Source organism: Penicillium cosmopolitanum, assembly GCF_028827165.1.
Source record: "Penicillium cosmopolitanum strain IBT 29677 chromosome Unknown utg000011l:1.0-3548175.0:1.0-3550911.0, whole genome shotgun sequence".
NCBI lineage: Eukaryota > Fungi > Ascomycota > Eurotiomycetes > Eurotiales > Aspergillaceae > Penicillium > Penicillium cosmopolitanum.
This window is the reverse complement of record NW_026622681.1, coordinates 3182416-3208058: the sequence shown is the minus strand read 5'-3', so window position 1 is coordinate 3208058 and position 25643 is coordinate 3182416. Positions and strand designations below refer to the sequence as shown.

The following is a 25643-nucleotide window of genomic DNA, read 5'->3' as shown; positions in this document are numbered from 1 at the left end:
TTGAGTTGTATTCATAGATGAAAATCCTCGCGTTAGGTTGAGCTTTCGGAAAATCGTGTTTCAACCAGAGGTTACCGCTATCATCTTCCGGTTTCCGCCAAGTGTTGAAGGCATGATTAGCAGATCCCAAGGGGTTCAGACCATGGACAGCGATGATGCTAAATCTTGGTCAAAACAGGCAACTTGAAAGAATTCAGATTGGTAATTGTACTCAAGTTCTGGCTTCAGTGTACCATTTCGCCCTGTGCCTGGCGCCAACTCACGGAGGGACTACATTTGTCAGCTAAATGAGAACCAGGAGAAGCCTGCTAAACGCAGTCTAATATTCATACCATGTTGAAATAGAGCCTTGATCCAGGATCACAGTGAAAATAGTGCCTTGAAAAATTCCAACGAAGGACGGACAAAATACCAAATAGCTTTCGCGAAAAATTCCGCGATCATGTGCGCGCACACATTCCCATAATGCAATGTTTGGCGCCCCACCTCTTCGCACCTTTTTCGATTATACATCAATTTGATTGGCGCGTGACAAAAGTACATTTTGGGAATCCCTGTAGGTTTGGCCGATTTTCTCTCTTTTAATTGCCAGCCTTCTCCAGTCCCATTTCCAAAACAGACACGGCACTCACGCAGCAACTGCGAAATGAACTATGCAGCTGGATAGGCTTCTACAATTCTCCACTTTGGTTGGTACGGGTCGGGCCCGGTTCCTGGGGGCCGATCTATCTACGGGTTGGCGGAATACAATGGCACTGTCAATGCGCAGAGCTACCTAGGTAGACGCTGATAGAGTGAAAGATCGACAGGAAACCTAGCCCCCAAAATAGTACATAATATAGTGGCTTCTTTACCACTAGGCACATACTAGTAATTTGGTGCTGCCCAAGCAGCAAGAAACTTAATGGTGATGTATGCCTGCCATGAGAAAGACGCCCCCTGCTCAAGCATAAAATAAATTTGTGCAAGGTTCGAGTAATTGGATCTCGATCTCACCATAATGTTTCGAGCCGGCTCTAGTAGCATCTATGGGTAGTTCACGCTCTGAGCCTTTGAACCAAAGCTGTGAGCCTGTGGGGCTGTAGGGGAATTTTGTATTAAGGGCGCCTACTAGTTGTCGCTGTATACCACTAATTATTATAATATTATTTGATTGGATGCCCTCTATCTGTTTAGAAACAACGCGTTGTCTTAGTTTATACACGTATCCACAATCTCACATGCTGGTAGATAGGAACACAGCAAGTCGAGGAACGAAAAGAGGGATCGAGGTGAGATAACGTAAATTTTGTTCTAGTATGCTGGTCTGGGTATGTCGATTCTCATGAGAATGGAAGGATACTTGACCGTGTAAGGAGGGTGCGTCGCGCATGCCATCATCGGCAAGTTGGACCGCTTCGGGGCGGCGAGAGTTGGAATCTGCTTGCTGGGCCTTAGCGTGTGGTATGGCATGGGGCGAGCTAGGGCAAATTAGCGGGAGACGCGCCGCGGATTTGAGAAATCATGGATTAGAGGCTTCTGGGTCAGTGCGGCGATCGGGCGACTTTTATTAGGAATATTGACTCGCAGAGGTTTATCACTATCCCAACACATGCTCAACGTCGGGCTCATGTGGAGCTATTGCGGCATCGGATTGAGTCGAATAAATTGAATGTGGGGCAGTGGTGTGCGGAGCGAGGTCGACGATACAATAGCGGGTCTCGACTGTCTATGTCCTTTCCGCTGTAGGAACCGCTCTCTAGGCTTTACAGGGAGCTTATATTTCACTAATACGGTAGTTATAATATGCTTTTTTTTCCCCTATTAGCAGCAAGCTTTAGAGAAGGATAATTACTACCTCTTACGTTCAAGTTAAGAATGTCCTGCTTAATATCACCGGAAAGGGGTCGAGATATATGTCAGTCTCATCGCAACATAAATCTAGTCCGTGAGGCACGTGCGATACTAGTACACTTCTAACTTTATGCTTTCTGGAGATTCTTTTCGGAGAACATATTTTTGGATGACAAAGAAATTCCATAAGAATCGTAGCAAAGCAAGAGAAGGGCCTCGGGGCTTATATTTATGTCTTTTTTATTGGGACGGGCATAGGATCAGAGTGAGTTGGCCCCTATCACCCCAAAGGTGAGGATTATCACCCCGTTCTCATCTCTCTCACCCCAGTATCGAGACTTCTCACCTATATCACCTGCACTCACCCTAGAGTGCCGCTTAGGTGCTAAGGACGCATTGACTATTGACTGTGCAGAATACTGGGCTAAAAAAACAGTTAATAGTCGGGTGGGTGCCGCCCGAGCAGGAAGGGGTGCGCGCCGCTTTAGCGTCGCGCGACCCGGGTGATTAGGGTGAGTGCGCAATAGACAGAGTGAGAACGGGGTGACACCGGGTAAGAATTGTACCTTGCCATGCGAGAAACTGGAAGACCGTTCATTATCATTTTTTGGCTGAGTCTAATACCCTTGGTCATTCCGATCAGCTCTTCTATGTCTGTTGCCTTTCGTGCTTCAAGCCAGTCCTCTTCGCGTATCGCAAGTTCCATTCATACGTATCCCTGCTACGTTTGACTTAGATGCAGTCCTGACTGGGTGAAATTATTGGATTTCCCGTCCTGCTATACAGCTGACATTACAGAGACTTGGCAAGTTAAAGAGAGTGGAAATCAAGTACGCTTAGCTTGGAAATAGCTTTGCTTGTTACATTGCGCTAACTCGAAATCAGGTATCGAGATGACAATGCTGTGCACCAATCCCATTTCAACCGAGATGACAAGGAATGGGTTATCAGCGCAGAAATCTCTGGCGAGAATGGCAGGAAGGTCTGCCATATATATGACGATGGCAGTGGGACAACTAAAAAAGGAGAAGAGAGGCGTTAGTCCTCATGTCATAGAACAAATGTGGGAGCGCAATACGTAAGATGATGATCAGCCTCCATCCAGCGATACCTGCGCACCGGTCTTTTCAGCTAAGCATGAGAGAATATTCTGGGTTACATAGTTCTTTGGAAAAGACCGGATCTTTCCAATGCCAACAAAGCTATATTAGAAATACTTCTCCCAAAGACGGTGGAAAGGTAGCGTTTTCAATTATTGGCTATCGTCTACTGGTAGTAGTGGTGCCGTGCACGTGCAGATGACTGAGAATTGGTGCCTTTGAGACATCACATAACGTCGTGCTAGCTTATCGACACATGACTTATCTCCGACCTTCGAGCCCCCCCTGTCTTGAGAATAACAATCCCGCAAAGGCCATTCGGATTGCTCGCATACCTTCATGGCAACTGAGATTACTCCGCCCGGGAGTTTTCTTGAAGCTCCTCTTACTCCTCCGCCCACGGAAGAGAAAACGTCGTCGCGAAGTACTCAACGCGCGCTGAACTATTTTAAACTCCATCGTGCAGGTTACAGGCCACAATACTGGTGGCAACATCGCCTCAAATTGGCAGATTATACAGAGACTTTACGTGTGCTTGATAGTGACCAGTCTCTACGAGAATACGTTAGAGACAAAGTGAGGTAAGTACAAACAAGTTCCGCTATATTAAAGAGGTAGTTGCTCAGCCATTGCAGATACGACTATGATCCATATTCTTCCAGTTTATCTATCCGAATGCCAAGCCCCGTCCATGACGTTTTCTGCGCAAAGATAGTCGAGGAGATCTTACGGCAATTACAACACTTCCAGCAGCGCGACGGAGCTTCCTCTGAATTTGTAAACGAGGTTACGCATCTTACCACTTCGCGAATTCTCATACCCGACATCATAAGGGATGGAAAGCCGACATATTCCCAACGAGAACCTGACGCATCTTTCAAACATAGACGGGCCCGTTATCCAGGTGTTATCATCGAGGTCTGTTACTCACAAAAGAGCCAACGTGTCTCCCACTTGGCCGATGAGTATATCTTGAACACAGATAGAAGTGTTAACGTTGTGATTGCTCTCGATATTGATTATCGCGGGTCTCGGAAAGCCACTTTTACTGTATAGCGGCCGATTTATACAACAGTAGACGGAGAAGAGGAGCTGCGGGCAACCGCAGTGGCAGAAGAGCAGGTATCTTAACCCAAAACCGTAAAATCCTTCAAGATCAGACATTGTGGCGTATTTTCGTCGTCTGAGAGACCTATTTCCTGCCAAACAACGTATCGCTCAATGACAAGTCGCTTACCTGCTTCTCACGCAAATTATCAGAAGTATCAGCAGACTGTCGCTTTACTAAATGAGTTTGATATAGAATTAAGAAAGAGTTTAGAGGAAGACGTTCCGCCTTTGGCTAATGACGATGCTCTCGAAGGCGCCTCTTGCGACTTATTGCTGACGTTTAATTTAACTTACTAAGGGAATCTTAAAAGAGACTTATCCCTTAATCGTAAGTATTAACTATAACCAGAGCTTTCCTACTTACTAATAGTTTGTTATATAGTACTATTTTTAACGATAGCAGATCGTATCTGTAAGCTAGGTTATATATACCTCTCTAAAATTTTATTACCTGTTTATACTAGTGCTAATAATCTGCCCCTTATCGAGACTTATCCTATAGTCCGGCCAGACTCTGAAAATTTAATTAGCAATATAAACTAATTAACTAAAGGGGAAGTTATATAATAGAGAGAAGAGACGTTTCTTTTTAGCTTACTAAGTATAATTAATAAGTACGTCTTATCTAATATATCTAATTCTGTCTGTAGATACTCTACAGAAACCTCGCCCTCTTTTTGATTAATTTCCTCTGCAGCTAAGACCTTAAAAGAAGATCCTTTCTTAAGTCTTACTTCAGAAGATTATAACAAAGAAAAATCTGATATATATTAGTATACAGAATAGGAAACTATACATATTTCGGATAGTTACTCTATAACTACTACTCTCCTAAGAAGCCCTAAACAGATTACCTTAGAACAGGCAGATATAGCTAAAGCAAGGGCTCCTAAGTGTTACGGACTATGCGACATAAGGGGCCGCAGGGGCCGCAACCTACAGATGGGCCACTAAGAGCTAACCGTTCCTAGGAAAGGAATGCAGAACCAGATTACGTAAACAACGGCCGGAATCAGCCTCTGATTTACTGTATCAAACAATACTGTACTAAACTATAAGACGGCTAGTACAACGTAAGAATAGGTATTCTTTCTACCGTTACTAACACTATACTATAAGTATAAGTATTCAGTAAAAGACCTATATAACTAATCTAGTATAGGAAACGGCTATACTTTTATATATTCTAGAATTATACCTAGAATATAGGAACCTATAAAACTATACGTAACTATAGGGTATACTAGAGGGTATACTAGCAGGTAGATAGAAGGGTATAATCTAGTATACTACCAGATATACCTTCTAATATACTATACTACAGAGGATTAGATATATAAGGATACTCCTTTATATATATATATTTAGTTCTTTATAATTAATTAATCTAAGTTACTACAGTATATCTTTAGATTATACTTTATTTAGTTTTATCTCTTATAATAACTATACTATAAGTAGGGAAGCTCTTTAGACTAATATACTTAGTATACTACCTAGTACCTTCTTCAAAGTTACTCTACAGAATCTAAGTCTATATAAGGCTTAGTATAGTAACAGTATAATTATAAGTTAATACTTAGGGAGTATAAGTAATAGATAGTACGTATAACTAACGATATAAAGAACAACTAGTAAGTTATTAATCTATAATCTAACTACTTACTGTAACTAGTTAGCTATATATAATATATTAATTACCCTGTTAACTACAAAACTATAAAGTATAATTATTATAGTACTAAATAATAGTTCTAGTACTTTACAGACAGAAGGTAATTATATCTCTGTACTACCTACTAATACTTAGCTAATAGAGATAATTAGTTAACTCTAGGAACAACTATAGGTAGCAGAAAGGTATAATATAGGGGTTAAATCTCCTAAACTAAAGTTCTTTAAAGAAGCACAAACTAAACTTTGTAGTTTCCTTATATAGATAGATATATAACTCTGTATTATTAACTATAACAGAGAAGCTAATAAGGTTATCTATATATCTACTTACTTATGTAGATAAGTCTTTAACTAGTTTAAACCCTATATCTGTAAATTTAATAAGAAAGCAACAGAAGACTAGAGAGATACTACTATAGCTATCTTTACTTTATATATAATCTTTAAAAAGAAACTTAAACAGACCTTTAGAGATATCGATATACAATATACTACTAAGAGATACCTCGAATAAATTAAATAAACTAGTTCAGCTAGTATCTATATAGCAGAATTTTAGTAAATTATCTTATACCTTAACTATAATAATAATACTTATATCTGGTTATTTAAGTATAGTCTTAAGAAAGACGTTTAGGATAAACTTATATAAATTAATCAGCCTACTAAGTTAGCCAGAATAATTAAAATTATAGTTAAGTTTAATAACTAACTCTATAAATAAAAGCTTTAATAACAAAAAGTATAATAAGGGCTAGGTTAAGGACTATAGAGCTAAGGATTCTGCTACCAGAGATAATAATAAGGAAATCCTATAAGATCTAGAGAATTATATAACGACCCCTATAGACCTTAGTCTATAGAGCTTAACATAGTAAGACTACTAGTAGAAGAACAGAAATATTATAAGGATAACTAACTCTGTTTTAATTATAGTAAACTAGGCTATATAGTATAAGAATACTGCAGTAAATAAGATAATAAAAAGCTATAGTAACTATACACTACCAGAGAATAAGTATAACAGCTTTATATAATATAAGAGAACAGCTAACCTAAGAATAATCTCTTAGAAGAAACCTTAGCCTAAGATAACTAGATAGTTAACTAGATACTAGTAGAAAGATAAACTAAGGAAGAATTATCCTAATATAATATTAATAAGATATAGAAAGTCCTTAGAGGGGTTAGTTAGATCTAGAAAAATTAAGAGAAAAGGATTAATAAGATTATTAATATCCTCAATAGACTTTATTAATAATAATAAGAGTAAAGAGTCAGACCTATAGGGTCTAGGATAACAGAAGAGGCTACCTAAAGAGAGATACCTAAGAACAATATAATAAGGAATATACTAACCTAAGAAAAGTAGGTTAGGAAGAGTATAATTCTCTAAGACTAGTAGGCAGTAGGATAGCTACTACTATATACTAATAAATAAAAGATAGAGCTAGAATCTAAGATATAGAGGCTTAATATCTTAGTTAACTCTAAGCTTAAAGAGTATAATAAATAGGAATAGTATCTATAGATTAACCTAGATACAGTAGAAAGTTAAGGATAGATCTGATACACCTAGGAACCTATTAACTCCTAAGAACTAATAGGCCGACCCTAGAAGCAGGGTATACAGATCCTAGAAGCTATAAATAAACTTCTAAGAACACTAGAGATCCTAGAAACTCTATCCTAGCTCTCTAGAACGCCTTATAAGTTCCTAGGAATATCTTAAGAGTCCCTAAGATATAATAAACTTTCTTAGATAGTCTAAGAGTTTCTCTAAGAATAGATAACTCTTACTAAGCAGAAAATATAGAAAATCCTAGAAACCCTACTAGAAGGCTACTAAATGAGTTACTAAGAGGAATAAGAATTATAATAGGTTTATAAAATAGGTAGTATAGCCTCTAGAGACTCTTAAAGGATCCTCTTTAATAAATTAGACAACAATAAGTTAGTACTGTACGCTACTAATACAGAAGAAATATACCTGTACTACAGAGAAGATTATACCTGTATCAGATATATATAATACCTAAATTATAACCTTAGAGCTATAATTAGATACTATAACTATAACTATAGAATATATATATAAGGTAAACTAGACTATAGAGAAATTAAACCTAAATTATTATAGCGACTATAATACTTAGAGTAAAGATAATAACTTATAGTATCAGTATAGAGTAAATATATAAAGGTAGAAGCTTTAATAAAACTATCTAACGGTACTTTTATTAAAGTATAAGTTATAATAGACTCCGGAGCTATAGAGAACTTTATAAACCTATAATTTAGCTTAGCCTATAAAGTACTAACTATTAAGAAAGATAAAGTTATACTGTTAGTAGAACTTAATAATAAGCTACTAAGTATAGGAATTATATACTATATCTAATAGATTAATATAGTTATCGGTAACTACTTAGAATCTATATATTTTAATATTACTAAGTTAGAATAATATAATATAATTATTAGTATACTATAGCTATAAAAGTATAGTCTAAGAATTAACTAGTAAAGGGATAAAATCTACTTTAACTACTATAAATATCTAAAAACAGCGGATATATAGACAGAAAAAGAACTACTGAATATTAAAGAACCTAGCTCTAGGACAGTAGGTATCTATTATAATCTGTATAAAGGTAAACTTAAATAGAGTTAGCAGCCTAAAGGTAGGGTATCAGGAAGAATTATAGATATTAATATTCTTATAATAATAGAATAAGGACCGGATATATCGGACAATAAACTTAGAGAATATATTATAATATACTATAAATTATAATAAGTTCTCTGTATAATAGAAGAAGAAATATAGATATCTATAGAGTACTAAGAGTATTAGGATATATTTAAGGTACTAGTAGATAGTATACTCCTAGAGTATAGTCTGTTTAACTATAAGATTAGGATTAAGAAAAGTAAAGAACTAACCTTTAGACTAATCTATATACTCTTACTGTTAGAATTAGAAACCTTAAAGGAATATATTAAAGAAAACCTTAAGAAAGGATATATTTAGAAATTATTATTATTAGCTGGGTATCTAATTATCTTTATAGATAAGAAGAATAGAAGTCTTTAACTTTATATAGACTATTAGTACTTAAATAGGATTAATATTAAAGATTAATATCTATTGTCTCTTATCTAGGAGATATAGGATTATATTTAGGGAAGTATTTACTTTACTAAATATAATATTACTAATGTATATAACTACCTTAGAATTAAGCTAGGTAATAAATAGAAAATAGTATTTAGAATAAAGTACGGATACTATAAGTATATAGTTATACCGTTCAGACTTATAAACGTATCTATAGTATTTTAATATTTTATTTTTAGTATACTAGAAGAATATCTTAATATCTTTATAATAGTATATCTTAACAATAGTCTAGTATTTTCTAAAACTATAGAAGACTATATACAATATAATAAGAAAGTACTATAGAAACTTAGAGAAGCAAAAGTTATACTTAAACTTAAAAAGTATAAATTCTACGTTAAGGAAACAGATTTTCTAGGATATATAATTAGCAATAAAGGATTTAGTATATAAGAAGACAAAATTAGAAGTATTCTAGATTAGCTAATATCTAAAAACGTAAAGAAAGTTTAATAGTTCTTAGGGTTATATAACTACTACTAATGTCTAATTAATAGGTTTAGAAAAGTTACGGTTAACCTTAATAAACTAATAAAGAAAGACTAAAAGTAGGTCTAGGATAAGTAATTAGAGAATTTGTTTAATACCCTTAAGAAGTTATTTATTAAATAAATAATACTTATACTAGTAGATCTAACAAAACTATATACAGTAGAAACTAATATATTAGATTATATATTAAGAGTATAACTTACCTAACCTAGGGATAACAGAAAACCCTAACTAGTTACCTTTTAGTCTAGAAAAATAATACCTATAGAAATTAACTATAATATCTATAATAAGGAATTACTAGCTATAGTATTAGTACTTAAAATCTAGAGGGTATATCTAGAAGAAGTAAGCTACTAAGTTCTTATAAAATCAGATTATAAGAACCTTATATTCTTTATTAGTACTAAAGAATTAATAAGATAATAAGTATAATAGGCAGAGACCTTAGTAAGATATAATTATAGGATTAAATATTATCTAGGTATAGCTAATAGCCAGACAGATATACTTAGTAGGAAACCTAACTATATAATAAGGGTTAAGGAAGCTATCCTAGCTATACTTAAGATAAACAAAAACAGCTATCTAGTATATAATTATTAGATCCTAGCTGCTACTAGCAAAATCTAAGATAATAATTAGATTAATAGGCTAAAAAAAAGCCTTATTAATAACCTAATTATAAGAAAAAAAATAGATAGGGACTATATTAAGAATAATAATAGATTAATCTATATCTATAGGTTAATCTATATTCTATAATAACTTTAGAATAAAGTAATATAATAAAACTATAATAACCTAGTATATAGGTATATAGGAGTTAAGAAAACAGTAGAATACCTAGTAAGGAACTACTATATCCTAAGTATATATTAGAAGGTTAGAAAATATATTAAGTAATATAATACCTATTAATAAAATAAACTATTATAATATACCCTATATAGTAAATTATAAAACTTAGAAGTACTATTATAACTATAGAAATAGATTATAATTAACTTTATTACTAAACTACCTAAGTTAGACAGATATAATATAATTATAGTAGTTATAGACTGATTAATAAAGTACTCTTATATAATACTAATAATAGAAATAATTAACACTAATACTATAGTATTCTTATTGTTTAAATATATATTTACTAACTATAGGATACCTTAGAAAATAATATTAGACAGAGATAAGCTCTTTATAAGTAAGATATAGTAATTATTTACAGATCTAGTAGGTATTAAGTATAGACTCTCTACTACCTATTATCTATAAATAAATAGTTAGATAGAATAAATAAACTAGACCTTAGAACAGTACCTAAGATACTATATAAACTACTAGCAAGATAACTAGGCAGAACTATTACTATTAGTATAATTTATATATAATAATACTATATATATAATAATAAAAGAGACTCTATTCTTTATAAATTATAGATATAATCCCTTAATTATTAGAGAAACTATCAGAAGATAAACAGAGGTAGAAGTATTATAGCTTCTAGCTTCAGAACTTAAGTAACTATACCTCTAGTTAGCCAGAGATATTAAGTTTTTTAATCTACAGATAAAATACTACTATAATTAGGATTACTAGAAGAGACCAGACTTTAAAAAGAGAGAGAAAGTATATCTTCTATATTAGAATATTAAAACTAAGTAACTAAGCTTAAAGCTTAACTACCTAAAACTAGGACTATTTAAAATTAAAGAAAAAACCAGACTAATTAATTATTGCTTAAAACTACTAGATAGTATACAATATGTATATATAATATTTTATATCTTATTACTTAAAACTATACTAGAAAATACTAAACTTACTATAAATATAGAAATAGAGAAAAAGACTAAAAATAAATATAAAGTTAAAAATATCCTAGATATAAAATATATTAACAGAAAACCCTACTACTTAGTAAAATAGAAGGGGTACAGTACCTTAGAGAATATATAGGAACCTACTAAGAATCTAACAGACTACTGTTAGCTAGTTTAACAGTTCTACTAGAGAACTAACTAAAGGTACTATTAAGGAAAGAAATATCCAGAATAGCCTAGAAAGTATCCGGTATCTAGTCTATTAATACTACTATCCTTATCAGACTTAAGTCTGATATAGTAGCTAATTAATAAATCTCTTACTGCTTAGCTAAATAATTAAACTTAGAAAGCTTAGTAAGAGAAGGAGAATTATCTGTATTAAGATAATCTGTTACTACTGAGTTATAATCTAATATCTGACTACTATAATCCTTAAGAAATTATTAATATTTTTAGAGGTAAAGAATTTTTACTATTACCTTGTTTATCTTTTAAGAATATTAAAGAAATTATTTTTAGACCTCTATAAGATTAGCTAAAACCTTTTATTTCTTCTGCTATAAATTATTCTACTCCTTATCAGTATAGAAGCTCTGTTTGTATACTTAGCCTTATTAGATATAGGTAGAATACTTCTTACTATTTATATAAGGGCTTATAATATAATACTTACTATAAATACGGTAATAATTATAAGGAAATAATATAGGGCAACCAGACTATTTAATTCTAAGGGTAAGACGATTATTATTAGCGTACTTATTATATTTCGGTTTTTAGATAGTAGGCTTAGGTATATTAAACTATAATAGAGAAAAATTAAAAATTAGAGAGACTAATACTTACCTAAGGAAGGTAAGCGGTTATAAGGGATTCTTAAGGATAAGAACTAAAGAGAGGAAGAGATAATATTATAGACTATATAATATAAGGGGCTATAGGGGCTATAACCTACAGATAGGCTACTAAGAGCTAACTATTCCTAGGAAAGGAATATAGAACCAGATTATATAAATAACAGCTAGAATTAGCCTCTGATTCGCTGTATTAAATAATACTATACTAAACTATAAGATAGCTAGTATAATATAAGAATAGGTATTCTTTCTACTGTTACTAATACTATACTATAAGTATAAGTATTTAGTAAAAGACCTACGTAACTAACCTAGTATAGAAAATAGCTATACTTTTATACGTTCTAGAATTATATCTAGAATATAGGAACCTCTAAAACTGTATATAACTATAGAGTATACTAGAGGGTATACTAGCAGGTAGATAGAAGGGTATAATCTAGTATACTACTAGATATACCTTCTAATATACTATACTACAGAGGATTAGATATATAAGGATACTCCTTTATATATATATATTTAGTTCTTTGTAATTAATTAATCTAAGTTACTATAGTATACCTTTAGATTATACTTTATTTAGTTTTATCTCTTATAATAACTATACTATAAGTAGGGGAGCTCTTTAGACTGACCTACTTAGCGTACTACCTAGTGCCTCCTTTGAAGTTACTCTACAGAATCTGAGTCTGTATAAGGCTTAGTATAGCAACAGTACGATTATAAGTCGATACTTAGGGAGTACGAGTGATAGATAGCACGCACGACCAACGATACAAAGAATAACTAGTAAGTTGTTAACCTACGATCTAACTACTTACCGTGACCAGTTAGCTACGCATAACAACTTGATCGTCAGCGTTTGGCTTAATCGTTGGCGTCTCGCTGATAAAAGGCGCAAACCCAAAAAAAGATAAAAAAGTTTAAAGCCTAGAGCCATAAAAAATATATTTATATATATTGCTGTCTTCAATAAAGTCAAGAAAAGTAGGTCTAAAATCAAAAAGTAGGCCCTCCCGCTCGCACCCTATCAAAAATTATCTACGGTTTTAGGTAATTTAGGGTTAGATCTTACGAATACTGTAGAAGACTGTAGAGCCTATAATTTGAAGTAGAGATAGAATATATATAAACTTTGAACTTCTGAGAGTTTGAAGATAATCGTAGCATATAAAGTCCTTGCAGTCTACCCTAGAAAAAGTGGTTGCAGTCTACCCTGTAGGGTAAATTCTGCCCATAGTTAAGGGTCTCTTACTACCGTGTAGTCAGGTAGACTGCACCAGATCCCTTAGGATAGGATTTTCGTATGGTTAAGCTAGTGGTTCTAATAATGTCTGAGCACACCAAGACGACCATGCGTAACTATAGTTACGACCTCGACTACGCCCATCTCAAACTTTCTATAGCGCTCCTCGACCACCAGCTCCAAGGTAAGCTTTTCGGGAGTCCTCTTACAGGGGTTATCGTTTATGGCTACACTTAGCACCCCTAAAATTAAACCTACCATAGCCGGCGTCTTAGAGTTATCTGTCGAACATGCAAATGACTGTATTAGCTAGTCAAGAGCCTATAGTGCTTTTGGTCTAGTGGTACAGTATTTCTGCGCTCGGGCTGAGTTAGGATCTTGCAGATTTTACTTGGTGAGGATTTCTATAATACATACCCCACTGATACAATTGATAGGATACGTGAAAGTTTCCTAGTGTATAGGGTCCCGGCGCGCTATTCGATTGGATTACTTGATAAACCATTGTGACGGTTAGGAGGCGGCCTTATAATCAACCCCCACTTGAATTTTAGTCACTCCTCGTGGCATGGTGCGTTATATTCGAAATTACCATCTTCTAAGTTACACATCAAATGGATCCAAGGGCCATGAAGTAGACTTGCTTCCAGGCACCATAGGCGTGTTCGCCCAACCTGGGCCAGCTGTAGCGGGATTAAAATCAAAAGGCGGCAAGCTGACAAAGATGCTCCATTTGAAATGCTTGAACTTCCAAACACCGTCCTCTTTGACAAAATCATGCGCGTATCTTCCAACGACTGGTAGCGTCGGGTAAGGCGGGTCAGTGTGGTTGAACGCAGGTCCTTCGACGGTGAAGCCAAACGACATCCAAGTTCCTTGGGCCGTAACTCCTTCGGAAACTTTCACGACGGGCGTAGTGGCCAGATGGGTTCCCATAAAGCCACCCTCAGCTGTTACCATCTGTTGCAGCTTGCTATATGCCGCAGTGACATTAGCCAGACCTTTTAAAGGCAGGCCACCCTGGTTGTCAGGAAGGTCCACGGTGATGTCTGGATCATTTTGAGCGAAAAGTCCGGGGACGAAATCGAGTCTGTTTGAGTTCATAGCAAAGAGATATCGGCCTTGCAGGTTCTCGATCGCAATTACGTCTGTTGATTCCTTGTGTTCTTTTACTTCACAGACATCATGGGCGCGGGCTGGGGAAGCAAAGCCGTAGCTTAGCAGCCACACAGCAGTAATGATAGCATGCGATGGCCAAATCATTTCTATATGAGGATTAGAGGGTGTACTAAGCGGATCGAAGATGAAACCTACTGAGAGGTTCAAGTTGAATACTCGTACTCTTTATGAAGCATATAGCAAAAACATCCTTGGTGGAAAACTGAATTGAACAAGAGGATCTGACCCGGGACATTTTTATTAAATAGGCATAATATACAAAGGGTCTAAAAGAGGCACAATGCAGGTAAAGTTTCGCTCAAGGAGAGCAGTTTGAGGCGTGTGGGGGGGCATGTCCCCTGGTCGGAGTGTGGGGATAGCCACGCCGGGTGCTCGGCTTGTGGGCAAAACTTGACCTTTTTGTTTTTGACCTCTATCGTAGGAACGGTTCGTAGCTGGTAGCTAAGGTTACTTTTTTCTGAAAACCAGCGACGTAGCTTTCAATACATCTAGATCAGTTGTCCCCGAAGTACTATCCTTTGGATTTGGACCGCTAAATGGCACATTTCTACACCATTACCCCTAGAATTCTCGATCTGAGATACGATGTGGTCCCGATATATGCAGCCTTCGGTCTTGCAAATTGGAAAGGGAAAGGGTAGTCTGCCGCTTTGGTTTCAGTCCTTTGTAGAAACTGCGGGGTTCATGCCATTCGGTATGTGGCCATGATTTCATCGAAAACTTCGCTAGGAGAATATGTACAAATATCAACACGTATCTATAGAGATAGCTGAGTATTATGAGCATTGATTCTGTTGGTTTCAAGATTGTTCCTAGTCCGCCGAAACCATGATATACTTAGTCACCTCCGTCCTTACGCTTTGCATGACGCTTGGTCTCTCAACTGCTGTCTTAGATAGAGGCCCCGTGACCTCTACCATCGAGAGCTACGAAGATCTAGCCTACAAATACGGAGCACCTTTCTCATACACACAGGAGACTAGCAATTTCTATGCGACTGCCCTACCCACGGGGTTGTCGTTGAGTTTTGCACCAAAATTTGCCACTTTGGAGTCATTGCTCCCACGGGATGTTACTTATACAACATACAACTTAGACCCTTCCGCTACGCAGCCTGGTCGTTATGGTCAATCGGCCTTTGCTGAATTATGGGCACCTATCAAGTATCGGAACTCAACCCTACCTTTTAGCACGACAGTATCACCAACTCCTGTCCCTAAGAGTGATCTCGTATTTCCCCTTCACTCTATCAAGCCCGTCCCACGTCTGGCTCTTCTCTCACGACACGTAAGCTCCCTAAAAACTTTATCTGGGGAGTTGCTAGCAGTGCATGGCAGATTGAGGGGGGGATTGATGCTAGAAGGGCGAGGTCCATCAAGCCTTGACATTATTGGGGCTCTGCCGCAGCCAGAAACTGGTTATGCAAATGACTCTGTCATTTCCGCAATGCACTATCTTCTGTACAAACAAGATATTGCTCGGCTGGCTGCTCTTGGAGTTCCACATTTCTCTTTTTCAATCTCGTGGACTCGCATTGTGCCCTTTGGTGAAGAAAATTCGCCAATCAACGAGCTTGGACTCCGACACTACGAAGATGTGATCGAAACGTGCCTTTCGTACGGTGTCACTCCGATGGTCACATTATTTCATGGTGATGCTCCTTTGAACCTTTCTTTCGACGATCCGGATTTTCCGGATGCATTTTTGTATTATGCAAAACAGGTCATGACCCGCTTCGCCCATCGGGTCCCGATATGGGTTACTTTGAATGAGCCCAATTTGCTGGTGGAGAGAGCTGGATATGGCGCAAACTACAATCTTCTTAAGGCTCACGCAAAGGTTTATCACTGGTACAAAGATAGTCTTCGAGGAGATGGAAAAGTTACTGTGAAATTTGCCAACAACATTGCCATTCCACAAGATCCCACGAACGAAACACATGTTCAAGCTGCGTTACGCTATCAAGAGTTCAGCCTTGGCACCCTAGCCAACCCGATATTCCTTGGGAAAACCTACCCGAAATCTGTCTTTAATACAGCCGGGACAAACTTAACAATATTATCGGAAGAAGACTTGGCATTTTTCAAGGACACAAGTGATTTCTTGGCAATCGACCCTTACACGGCCCAATTCGCCTTGCCTCCTCCAAACGGCATTGAGCAGTGTGCGAGAAACTCATCAGATCCAAACTTTCCTATGTGCGTTGTCACGACAGAGTTGCAGGCCAATAATTGGTTAAGCGGCGATGCAAGCGGTGATTACACCTATCTCAATCCACAATATTTTCGCCAAGCCCTGGGATACCTTTGGAAAACGTTCCGGCCCTCTTCCATTGCAATAACTGAGTTCGGATTCAATCCTTTCATGGAATCCGCACGTGATGTCAATAATCAGCGGTATGATATAGAGAGGACCCTCTATATCGAGAGCTTTCTTGAAGAAATGCTCAAAGCAATACATTTGGATGGTGTCAACGTTATCGCTGCATTTGCATGGTCCATTATGGACGACAATGAGTTCGGCAGCTACGAACAACAATATGGAATGCAGCATATCGATCGCTCAAGTCCAGTCTTGGAGAGAGCATACAAGCGATCGATGTTTGACTTTGTTGACTTCTTCCATTCGCGAATCGTCTAAAATGCATATTTTGTTGGTCTGTTTGATAGAGCATTTTGTCGTTTCGAATGAGAGACCACAACAACCTTCCTTTGCTCTATACAGTAGAGGCTAGTTGTGTGTTGTACCATATATATCAGTCCTGGGCATGTTTGGATTACATAGACAATGAAAGATGTCGGAACGTCAAAAGTGGTCCTCGTTATAACTAAATTGATTGAGTTGAGGATATTGTACCACGGTATTTGCTTCTATTTCTGCATTCTCATAAGGTCCATTTGATATATAGCCCGTCGCCGTCTAATTCTGCATATATCTAGATGTCTACCCACGGCGAAAACGACTTACTTATCATACATGTTCTTCAGGATACACTATGTAATACTTTTGTTTGCATGGCTAGATTTATATAACAATGAAAATCTCTTAGCAAAGTAGTAGCTCATCAATCATGCTGTTGGCAATTTACAAGCTCAGCCCCAAACAGTGTCACCCACGTACCAGCCCTCAAAAGGGGGCGGGTATCCTAACACAAGTGTCTTTGATTGTAATTCAAGACTGATAGCCTCTAGAATATCTTCCTTGTTTCAAAAGTGCTACGCACCAGCTCAACTAGGAATACAGGAGTATGTCATATTAGACTATATTGACTCATGGGTCAATGAGCGTACAAAATGGGAAGAAAGGAAAGGTGCAGAGACCATGCATTCATGTATACCCGCGGGCCCCGGCCTGATGCCTTCATGGATATGTCAGTTGATTCTGAGATTTCCAGGAGAGATTAGTAACACGGCTCTCTCCATCAATTGCGTTCAGGTTCGACCTTACGCGCTCAGCCAATCACGTCTCAATAGCCTTCATGCTCTCATCATCTCCATGCTGAGGTTGAAGTGGAGCGTCAATCTGCATGTTAAGATCGTCTCGAGTGTTGACGAAGAAACATGAGCCCACGGCGGCCACAAACGCGAATGCCCCTGCGGCGATCCAGACATAGCGGAAGCCCAGAAGGTACGCTGTAGCGAGCCCCTGATGACCAGCATCAATCATACTAGTTGTCACACCAGGAATTATTTCTAGTGCTTGCTGGTCTTGAGATGTGAGCGCAACAATGAATCGCCCGAGGTCATCGGGTGAAAGCCCTAGAGGGAGAACCGCAGCCGCAATTTCAGCGGGGATTTGTTTGGTTATAGTGCTGTTAAAGATACTGTTAAAGATTGGAAGAGCAATAGAGCCACCAAATGAACGGATTCCGGCAACTAGTCCACTAGTTATGGCAATTAGCGAGGGTGGCGCACAAAGCTGTGCAGCAGTTGTGATGTTGGCGACGGCGATCCCCAGCCCCAGTCCAGCAAACGCAGGGTAAGCAAAAACTGCCTTTGAGCTGCCAAGTGTCGCAGTTGCCATTAATACTAGCAAATATCATGTTAAATAAGTCCGAGAAAAAAAGAGTGGGAAGGCCTAACTCACCACTGTAGATAACGAGCAAAACATATGCTAGGATGGTTGGGTTTCGAATGTCCTTCGTCCAAGAAGAGTATATCGATACTGCAATGGCGGAAAAGATTGCTGCGAAGTATGTGATGCTCATTCGAAGTCCCAACTTGAAGTCTCCACTCTCATACAGGATGGCCATTTCGATAGGGAAAAAATTGTTGAAAGAAAAGAAGAAAAGGCCCTCCACGAAGATACAGAAGAGCGCCAGAGCACAGTTGCGATTGTTTTTGAAAATGTTGTGGTTGAACAGTCCATCTTTCTTCAAAAAAACTTGATGGCCGGCAAGCGCAATAAGAAATGCGGCCCCTAGCGCGAACGTTGAAGCAACTCTGGCGTTACTCCATGGATAGGGGTTGTCGTACCATGTCAAGCTCAGGTTCAAGAGAATAATTCCAGAAGCAAGTAAGACAAACGCCATCCAGTCAAGTTTTCTCAGTTTTGCCTTCGTAGTTAAGGCTTGCTGGGATTCTCTCGGAGGGGGATTGTAAAAGAATGCGAACAAGATTGCGCCACTCAGAATCAGTCCGGAATCCACATACCAGAACACACGCCAGCCCTCTGATGAGTCAGAGACCATAGCAAATCCGAATAAAAGGGAAAACGCAGCCCCAAGACCAGATGTCAATGACATTATCCCCTGTGCGGCGGGACGCCATCTTCGGGGGACGATCTCTGACGCAATCGCATTCAGCAAGGCCTGGGAGCTGTAACCTAGAGCGGCCAAGACTTCTCCAGTAATGGCCATTCCCATGGACGTAGACCTGGAAACAACAATGCATCCAACAAAGCCCAGTATAGTCGTTAAAACGACAAACCATTTTCTCCCCCAGTAGTCTGCCGCTTGAGCAATCGGCGGTCCCAGAAGCGTGACGACAATTGCTGTCACCTGGGACAGCCAAGTGCTCTCCGATGAACCACCAACACTAATCGCAATATATTTACCAAACTGCGTAGCTTACTATCAGTATTATCAGAGCAAATTTCAGGGGAAGTAATCTCGCACCGCTCCAGCACCAATAACGTTCATGAGACCTGAAAATGCGATCAGAACGACAGCCTATGTATCCATAAATCAGCATAAGCCCTGAAGAACATGGTTGGCGCCGAATGGATACCGAGTAGACTGCAAAGCCGCTCACAGTCAAGCCATGAGACCGTACCGAATCTGGACTTTGATCCTGATTCTGGTCGATTCTGGATATATGCTCGTTCGTGGGCTTTTCTGAAGACATCTGTGCTGTGGCTTCGCAGCTGGGGCAGATTTGAAACCCTTGAAAGAATGCTATGTTTTCTTATGTCCCTAAATATTACCCATCACCTGCAGCCGATGTTACTGTATAAAATGTGGGAGGGAAAAAGATGTCCACATCCCGACTGTGGCCTTACATTTCGGAAGTAAATCCACTCTTTAGAGTTTCCGGCCACTCCTTGATTCCTTCCCCCCAAAGGTGCATCGCTTGGAACCTGGGGGAGCTTGGACAAATTCTGTCGGCCACAAGACCAGGAAATATTTTTACCAGAACCTTGAACGTCAGGATGTACACGCTTGCTAAAGCCGCGCCAGACTACATATCAACTCAGCGTGCATGTATTTCAGCACACTGCGATTCAATATGTCTCACTTCACCTAGGTATAGATAGGTATAGATGTACTATTCTTGGGTTCGATATAGCAGCTGATCCATTTCGTTACCACACAGCTAATTGTTACTCATATTATTTTCCTTCAACAAATTTTCTATATCGCCAGATAGAACAACTTCTACTTATTTATTTGGCTTGTTGAAATATTGCCTGGAAGATATCCATTTACATTAATTGGGATTGTCATCGGCGCCATGAAGAATACTAGACCTAGTACGAAGCAGGGACTAAGGAAAGTGATCGTCTGATAGTCTTGGAAGGGGTCTTGAAAGAGGAGTTTTTGCACGAGCTTGCAACCAATCGACCGGGCCCTTGGAAATCCATGGAGCAGAGCTGGCATACCCAGTCCGCCAATCAAAGGCACATATTGAACCTGCGCCTGACAGCTATACATATCTTCAACCATCTGTTCTAGGGCGTATTAGACATGTGAGTTTTGTTTCTGACTTTGGATTCAGACATCCTTATTCTTTTTGCCTTTTTTTCCCTTTCATCGCAGCCTGACATTAAATAAAGTGTGTAGATTATTGCAATGATAGACCCACAACAGAATTTCGATTGGCGTCCACATCCCGATTATCTCGGCGAGACGGGCAATTTAAGAAGAGACTGCCATCAGTTACTGCATGAATTCTATCGTGAAGAACGGACTCTTCTGCGAAAAATTTCTTCAAATAGCAACAATGGATCAAGAAAGGGCGAAGTTTCCTTACTGGAATCGTGAACTTCCAGTTGATGCGCGGGTGGATGACCTTCTCGGGCGCATGACTGTGGAAGAGAAAGCCGCCTTATTGTTTCACGACATAATCTTTATGGGAAAGGACGGCGAGCTCGCCGATGCCGTGCCTTCATTCGACATGCTCAGCAACATGGACTTGGTGACCAAAAAGATGATCTCGCACTTCAATGTTTTGGGTCCCATTGAAGATGCGCGCCGCGCAGCTCAATGGTACAACAATATCCAGCGTGAAGCACTTAACACACGGTTGGGAATACCCATCACTCTGTCTAGTGATCCCCGCAACCATTTCACGGACAATGTCGGTACCAGTTTCAGCGCCGGCATCTTCTCGCAGTGGCCAGAGTCCCTGGGGTTTGCAGCTCTCCGTGAGACCTCATTGGTCGAGAGGTTTGCTGACATCGCTCGCCAAGAGTACCTAGCCGTTGGTCTACGCGTGTCACTCCACCCGCAGGTAGATCTAGCCACCGAGCCACGCTGGGCTCGGATCAATGCTGCGTTTGGCGAAGACGCCCATTTGACGTCCGAGTTGGTCGCGGCGTATATTCGGGGCTTCCAGGGAGTAGAACTGGGACCGAATTCTGTTTCCACCATGACCAAACATTTCCCTGGAGGAGGTCCCCAGAAAGATGGCGAAGACCCACATTTTGAATATGGGCGGGAGCAGGTATACCCTGGAGATCACTTCGAGTACCACCTAGAGCCGTTCAAAGCAGCCATTGCAGCCGGGACAGCACAGATAATGCCCTATTACGGCATGCCTGTCGGTACTCAGTACGAAGAAGTTGGCTTTGCATATAACAAAGCCATAATGACTCAATTGCTACGCGAAGAGCTCGGGTTTGAGGGCATTATCTGCACAGACTGGGGCCTCGTCACGGATAAGAAGATCCTAGGTCAATTCATGCCAGCTCGAGCGTGGGGAGTAGAGCACCTCACTCGGCCGCAACGAATTCAACGACTTCTAGAGGCTGGCTGTGATCAGCTAGGTGGAGAGTCTTGTCCTGAGCTACTTCAAGATCTTGTTGCTCAAGGTGACGTGTCCGAGCTGCGTCTAGATCAGTCTGTTCGGCGCCTGTTACGAGAAAAATTCATCCTGGGGTTGTTTGACCAGCCATTCATTGATGAAGACCAGGCAGAGCACAATGTGGGAAACTCGGAGTTTTGTAAACTTGGAAACATCACACAGAGACGCTGCTACACGCTGCTCACAAATAGGGAGCAATGCCTTCCTCTGGCAACTCCTCAGGATTTGAAATTCTATATCGAAGGAATATCTCGGGAAGCTGCTGCAGAGCGCGGCATGAACGTTGTTATAGACCCGGGTGAAGCAGATGTTGCTCTTCTGCGACTGAAGGCGCCGTACGACCAACGAGCCGGTACTTTCGAGGCCTTGTTCCACGCCGGTTCGTTAGAATTTAGCCAGGAGGAAAAATCGCGCCAAGCCAAGATTTACCAGACGGTACCGGTGACCATCGTCGATATCTACATGGACCGACCGGCGATCATACCGGAAATTGTCGACCAGGCCACCGCAGTCTTAGTCAGCTACGGAAGTTCGCCCGATGCTTTTCTGGACATCATTTTCAATGTTTATCAGCCAGAAGGCAGGCTGCCATTCGATATCCCGTCGTCCATGGAGGCCGTACAGCAGTCGAGATCAGACGTGCCATATGATACCGCGGACCCTCTTTTCCGTTTCGGGCACGGACTGACATACTGACACTGACATACGACGAAAACGAGTTTATTTCAATATTTTCAACACAGAGCATTTTTAGGTAGACTGAGAGTTTCCGTTGGAGGTTTCCTAAATATATAGATGTCATGATATGTAATAAAGACGTGGTGGAACGATTAGAAATATCCAACCTGGACTTTGCGAGTCATAGAACCAAATATACTCTTCATTATGCACTGCTTTCTATAATTTCCTATCAGAATTTTTGATTTATGAAATGCCAGATTCTTCAACATGAAAGCCGTTGGGGGTCCGACTTCTGTGTACGGGTATATCTATACTATTCTTTCTATCTTCGATTTTCTCTAGGATTTGGATGTATGACTAATATTGTTAAAGCTCTCGAAGGGACTTCACAGTACCTTGATCTGGATGAATGCTTGGAAAGTGACCACATCCCGAAAAGCCAGCCACCTACCCATTTCTATGAAGATTTGTAGAAGTTGACTTCCCTTCACAGTACCTTGATCGGGATGAACGCTTGGAAAGTGACCACATCCCGAAAAGCCAGCCACCTACCCATTTCTATGAAGATTTGTAGAAGTTGGCTTCCCTTCACACGCTACGTTTTTCCCCTAATAATTTTATATCCTTTATCAAGGATGATCAAATTAACAATTCTGTCGGAAAAATTGCCCGAACTCACTAGCGAACAATTCAAACATGAATTCCGCGAAGTGCATGCCAACCAAACGAAAGATGTTGCGACCAACCTCGGCATCATCCTAAAATATGTTCAAGGGCTGGCTCTGCCACTAGTCGGCCAGAAATCGCTGTCCAATCTACCCCTCAAGGAAGGAAAGGACTGCCAGTCCTTCGCTCAGTTGACATGGCCAGCCTTAGTGGTGATGCAAGGCTCCTTTCTAACTGAGGGCTATCGCAACTCTGCCGGCAAACATCGCTTTGCAAATCCCCAAATGATCTTCTTGACCGAACAGCTTGGTCAGATCCATAACATAGAGAGCAAAAATGCCGATGAGATCTGCGTTGTGGTTGTGGTTCAGGCAAAGTCCGAATGCTCAGACTTCGAAGAACGATGGGCAACACATGCATCATACTGCCTCTCTATTTGCCCGAAGTACACAAGAAACCGTGTTGTTCCCATAGAACGCTCTCGAATCGGTACAATTTTCGCTGGGACGCAATTCGATCCCAGCCGAGTAGTTGCCTCCGGAGGTTACGAGGAATTTCGGTTTGGTGGGCATGCGGAAGCAGAGACCTTTTTTCACCAATACGGAGATAATATTCGGGAGTCGTATTCGCATATTCTCGATGACACCCAGTCCGGCTGCTATGTGTTCGATCGCCTCATCCAATTCGCTGACTCGGACCGAGGACTCTGGCAGAAAGCTTTTGGGCTTGTGGTGTCGACTGTTTTGCGAGCAAAGGTTTATTGGGGACTATAGCATGACGAACTGTCACGGGATCTGAGTATACGATACCCGGACTTTCGAGGTCGATTCAGGGTCGAATCCCTTTCGAGTCGCCTGCATATCGAGGCCCACCCGAACCCTAATGTATTTAAAGATCCCACAAGTATTCAGGATTCTTGATCTCTTTAAGAATCAGTCTGTGTATCAACTGTCCAATCTGATCTCTACTATCCGATATCCTTGCCTAGTCACAGGTCTCTAGCCTGACAACTTAGTAACCATTACATAGTCTATAGAATAGGAGCTATTAATTCTATAAACTAGCCTTGTTAAAATACGTATACTTTATTCTAGTCTAGATAGTACAGTTGTCTTTAAATCTGTATTTTTTAATAATTAGTAGTGAATATAATTCTCTACTGTATTTAAATTGATAAACTCTAATATTTTCTTCTAATTTACTGCGTATAATCTAACGTTTCTCCGGTTATATATATAGAATTTTAAATGGTATAGAAGTCTTTGTTACTTCTCAGACAAAGAAAAATATATTATACTGTTCTTTTATAAATACCTAAGTAGTATTAGCTATATTTCTGTTTATAAAGATAGTTATAAGCTGTATATACCTAAAAGAGGACTATCTCTTTTAGAGATATCTTTTAAAATTCTCGGACCGGACTTAAATTATAGAAAATACAATGCTATTTTCTAACTTATTGCCTAAGGTACTCGCTAGGAGAGACTTAACTGACTCTTATCTTAGTTGATATTAAGGTATTTGTTTCTCTCTATGTCCGAATAAGTGTTAGAGAATATATTTAAAATACTAGACTAGTAAATATAACCGGAAGATATACTTAAAATAATATTCGAATTATAACTAAATAAGAATTAATATAGGACTAGCGCTAGAGATTATAGGCTTATTTAAATATATAAATCTAGATAACTTTCTACTATTCTATACAGCTAACTTCTTCTCGTACCGCCAGTGAGGTATACAGTTAAGACCTTACTTTGTCCTTTTTATATTTCTGTACTTTAGAAAGCTCTTTATACTAAAGCTGAGCGTTTACTAAGCCCTGATGATTAGTAAAGGAAAACACAATAAGTAGTAGATCTATACAATAGGACTACAATAAAAGATCATTACGGTATGTCCTGCCCGTAGTATATACTAGAGTTAGCTTTTGACCTAGATCTTATTTAGAGGGTATTGATTCGAGGATTACTATTTTTCTTAGTTTATTTATTATATTCTCTTCTGCATCTCCTTCGCCGACAAAACTTTTACTGTATCCCTCGAAAGAAGGTAGCTAAGACCAGACTAAACAGTAGTAGTTGCGATAATATATCTGGTTTATATAACGTCAGTAAGAGCTAGGTTTTAGGCCCCTAAACGATGGCAAACAGAAAGGGTAGGGTGGTTTGCAATAGCCTTAGGAAGTACGGCAGGTTGGGCCATTTAGGGGGTTTAGGTGCGGGGCTGAAGGGACTGAAGAGTAAAGCGGCAAGGG

General features: G+C 39.0%; 6 protein-coding genes across 6 annotated transcripts; 4 read left to right on the top strand and 2 right to left on the bottom strand.

Annotated features, from left to right (window-relative positions):
• Nucleotides 1-3272: 3272 nt before the first annotated feature.
• N7509_012699 (uncharacterized protein) lies at nucleotides 3273-3989 on the top strand (the record flags this gene model as incomplete). The annotated part of the gene is made up of 2 exons (XM_056637336.1): nucleotides 3273-3514; nucleotides 3569-3989. 2 exons carry the CDS (start codon nucleotides 3273-3275, stop codon nucleotides 3987-3989), a joined length of 663 nt encoding a protein of 220 aa, XP_056483366.1.
• Nucleotides 3990-13937: 9948 nt separating this feature from the next.
• N7509_012698 (nuclear transport factor 2 family protein) lies at nucleotides 13938-14597 on the bottom strand (the record flags this gene model as incomplete). The annotated part of the gene is made up of 1 exon (XM_056637335.1): nucleotides 13938-14597. One exon carries the CDS (start codon nucleotides 14595-14597, stop codon nucleotides 13938-13940), a length of 660 nt encoding a protein of 219 aa, XP_056483365.1.
• Nucleotides 14598-15341: 744 nt separating this feature from the next.
• N7509_012697 (glycoside hydrolase family 1 protein) lies at nucleotides 15342-17153 on the top strand (the record flags this gene model as incomplete). Its single annotated transcript, XM_056637334.1, has 1 exon — nucleotides 15342-17153. One exon carries the CDS (start codon nucleotides 15342-15344, stop codon nucleotides 17151-17153), a length of 1812 nt encoding a protein of 603 aa, XP_056483364.1.
• An 819-nt stretch (nucleotides 17154-17972) lies between these two features.
• N7509_012696 (uncharacterized protein) lies at nucleotides 17973-19858 on the bottom strand (the record flags this gene model as incomplete). Its single annotated transcript, XM_056637333.1, has 4 exons — nucleotides 17973-18541; nucleotides 18600-19572; nucleotides 19630-19683; nucleotides 19742-19858. 4 exons carry the CDS (start codon nucleotides 19856-19858, stop codon nucleotides 17973-17975), a joined length of 1713 nt encoding a protein of 570 aa, XP_056483363.1.
• A 1095-nt stretch (nucleotides 19859-20953) lies between these two features.
• N7509_012695 (glycoside hydrolase family 3 protein) lies at nucleotides 20954-22732 on the top strand (the record flags this gene model as incomplete). The annotated part of the gene is made up of 1 exon (XM_056637332.1): nucleotides 20954-22732. One exon carries the CDS (start codon nucleotides 20954-20956, stop codon nucleotides 22730-22732), a length of 1779 nt encoding a protein of 592 aa, XP_056483362.1.
• Nucleotides 22733-23352: 620 nt separating this feature from the next.
• On the top strand, nucleotides 23353-23914 carry N7509_012694 (uncharacterized protein; the record flags this gene model as incomplete). The annotated part of the gene is given in 2 exon segments (XM_056637331.1): nucleotides 23353-23844; nucleotides 23858-23914. 2 exon segments carry the CDS (start codon nucleotides 23353-23355, stop codon nucleotides 23912-23914), a joined length of 549 nt encoding a protein of 182 aa, XP_056483361.1.
• Nucleotides 23915-25643: the final 1729 nt, after the last annotated feature.